A 2,995-nucleotide genomic window follows, 5' to 3' on the forward strand; every position below is an offset into this window, starting at 1 on the left:
ATCTGTAGATATAAAGACAAATAATAAATTAATTAAATATGTATTTTATAATATATTAGTTACATCAACTCATATCATATAATTCTAAACAATATATACGATAGCACATATAGCATTAAAATATTATATATTAGAGGAATTTATTGAGGTATACGTAAAAACCAGAGTTGTAAATTGAACTAGTTTTAAGCCGGGGCCTACAAGTTTTTAGTGTAATCACGAACCTAACGTTTGTGGTTGATCTAATAGTTCACATTATCGAATCATTGAATCAAATCACTTCTGGAATTTATAAGATGCACAGCACTGTTAAAGACAGATCGAGATATGTCAAAAACGATTACCATAATACTTATAGATCAAATACTTAAGAGCTCAAAATAGTGTAATATTTATTAATGTATGTTGTGATATATAGGAAAATATTTATAGGAAAATATAAAGTTCATGTTTTTATTTAATTAAAATAAATAAATATTTTTTAATTATTAAAATTTTATTTTTCTTGAAACTTGGTGGGATATATAAATAGATGTTTTGGATGGCATTATATGGAATATATAGTAACAGTTATCTCTATTAATTCAGATTCAATTCTCAGGCTCCTAAAATAAAAATTGAACACTATTAATATGTGTTTATATCTGTAAAGTACTACTTATAAGAGAGCTGGTATGAAATATATATTAGTAGCATATTTAATATTCTCAAATACTTTAGTATGGTAAATATGGATATGATTGAACTAATTATTACAGCGTAATATACTCTGTGGATTCTATTTTTATTAGCAGTTATAGATATTTGTGGCTTGTTATACTTTAATTAGATTAAGCTGTGCTGAGCTCAAAGACTAGCAGGTCAAGTATTTCAATGACACCAAACACAAAGCAGTGTTTGAGTTATTCGAACATTTGAAGTAAGCGAGTTATTCGAACATTAGAAGTCTTAAATATAACTTTTAAATTTTTCAAATTATTTTAACTTTTAGAGTGTTCAGTGATGTTCGGAATCTTGAAGTGTTTTATTGAACCAATAGCTCAAGCTTAATCGAACGTCACGATATTTAAAACTTAACCTTTGAGCTCAAGTATAATCAAATAATAGTTCGAATATTATTTTTAACGCTACTTTATATATAAAACTGTAACTATCTAAAAATCAAAATTTAGATTAGAAGCAAATGATAAGCTATAATATACTTGAAACCAGAAACCCACTTTTAACATAAATAGGCGTATATATAAAACATATCAAGAAACATGTAAAAAATAAATTCTATTAACGGCAAAGATACGGATTCATTGTTATTTAATAATTTTGATAAGTGTTTGCTTTTTTGTTTTTTTTTTTTTGTTTGTGTAAAACATTTTCTACATTCTTCTCACATAAAGTTTCATATTCTTTTTCATAGTAACTTAAACCTCACAAATTGATTGGTCACAATTTGTCATATCCTTCAACATTTCTAACTTATATCAACTAAACATATACAACATTTAGGTTTTTTGTGTTCGTGTTTTGTTTTTAATATATTTTTTTTTTGTTTTTGTTTTTAAATATATATTTTTTATACCTTTTATAAATAATTATTGTAGCTTTTCTTCGTCACTGAAGCATTAGCAATACTTTCGTTGGCAGTATACGCACACATCTACCGCTTAGTATCTATAATAGTTGGGCTTAAAAGGACCTGCTTTATTAAGGCCCATATATTTTGCCTGCTCGTCACTGAGCTCAGTTAAGTGTGCGTCAAATGTGGGCAAATGTAAGCTTGCCACATACTCATCCATTTTTTTCGGTAACAAATAAACGTCTGATTTGTAACGGCCAGGAGGTGCATTGAAAAGTTCTATTAAAGCTAAAGCTTGTGTAGCGGAAGTAATTGACACAGCAAATGATGGTATGCTGGAGCACGACAAATTGACCAAACGTCCCTCAGCCAGTAAAATAATATACTTACCTTCTGGCCATATAATATGATCAACTTGTGAACGTACTTTTTCCCATGTTAAGTCGGGTGTACGCAAACCGTTCACATCAATTTCGGTATTTGAATGTCCCATATTGCATATAATACAGCCACTCTTCATTTTATCCATATGTTCACGTACAACTACATTTTTATTGCCTGTTGCTGTGACCACAATATCCACATTACGTATTACTTCATTCAATTTCACAACACGGAAACCATCCATACTTGCTTGTAGTGCACATATTGGATCGATTTCTGTTATATACACTATACAACCTTGTCCTTTTAAAGCTTGTGCACAACCTTTGCCAACATCACCGTACCCGCATACAACAACCTGTTTGCCGCCAAACATAACATCGGTTGAACGTTTTAAGCTGTCCAATATAGATTCTTTGCAACTATAAAGATTATCGAATTTGGTTTTTGTTACAGAATCATTCACATTCATTGCAGGCACAGTCAATTTGCCAGCTTTCGACAATTGATACAGACGATGTACACCTGTTACACTCTCCTCCACAATACCCTTGACAAGTTTAAACATTGCTGGATATTTTTTAAGCATCAAATGGGTAGCATCACCTCCGTCATCAAGTATCATATTTGGTTGCCAACTTTCAGCATTCACACAACGATCAATGCACCACCAGAAATCTTCTTCGGTTTCACCACGCCATGCGAAAATTGGTATGTCCGATTCTGCTAAGGCAGCGGCGACTTCATTCTGAAAGAGATTATTGCTATTAATATAATGTTTTAATAATCTCATCTTAATAATTTATAATATTTTATAGAAATAATTAAATTATATTAGTAATATTAACAACCATTATTAGTTAAATACAATTTTGGGAGGGTAATTTGACTATAATTTGAACCACACCATTTTTCGAGAACTATTAACTACCTGTTTGTAGGTGAATGACAATCAATGTTTCACAGTAACGAAGATAACTTCTTGGTATGGTCTCAGTCACAAAAAACATTTCTCTAAAAATTGAATACTACAAGCTA

The 2,995-nt window shown here is 30.2% G+C and overlaps 1 protein-coding gene across 1 annotated transcript; it reads right to left on the reverse strand.

The window, feature by feature from the left end:
• Window positions 1-505: 505 nt before the first annotated feature.
• Window positions 506-2,751, reverse strand: LOC119664006 (adenosylhomocysteinase-like 1). The gene is made up of 2 exons (XM_038073589.1): window positions 1,577-2,751; window positions 506-605 (listed from the first exon to the last, which is right to left on the reverse strand). Exon 1 carries the CDS (start codon window positions 2,748-2,750, stop codon window positions 1,662-1,664), a length of 1,089 nt encoding a protein of 362 aa, XP_037929517.1. The 5' UTR covers window position 2,751; the 3' UTR covers window positions 506-605; window positions 1,577-1,661.
• Window positions 2,752-2,995: the final 244 nt, after the last annotated feature.

Source organism: Teleopsis dalmanni, unplaced genomic scaffold (assembly GCF_002237135.1).
Source record: "Teleopsis dalmanni isolate 2A unplaced genomic scaffold, ASM223713v2 unscaffolded_contig_1275, whole genome shotgun sequence".
NCBI classification, from domain to species: domain Eukaryota; kingdom Metazoa; phylum Arthropoda; class Insecta; order Diptera; family Diopsidae; genus Teleopsis; species Teleopsis dalmanni.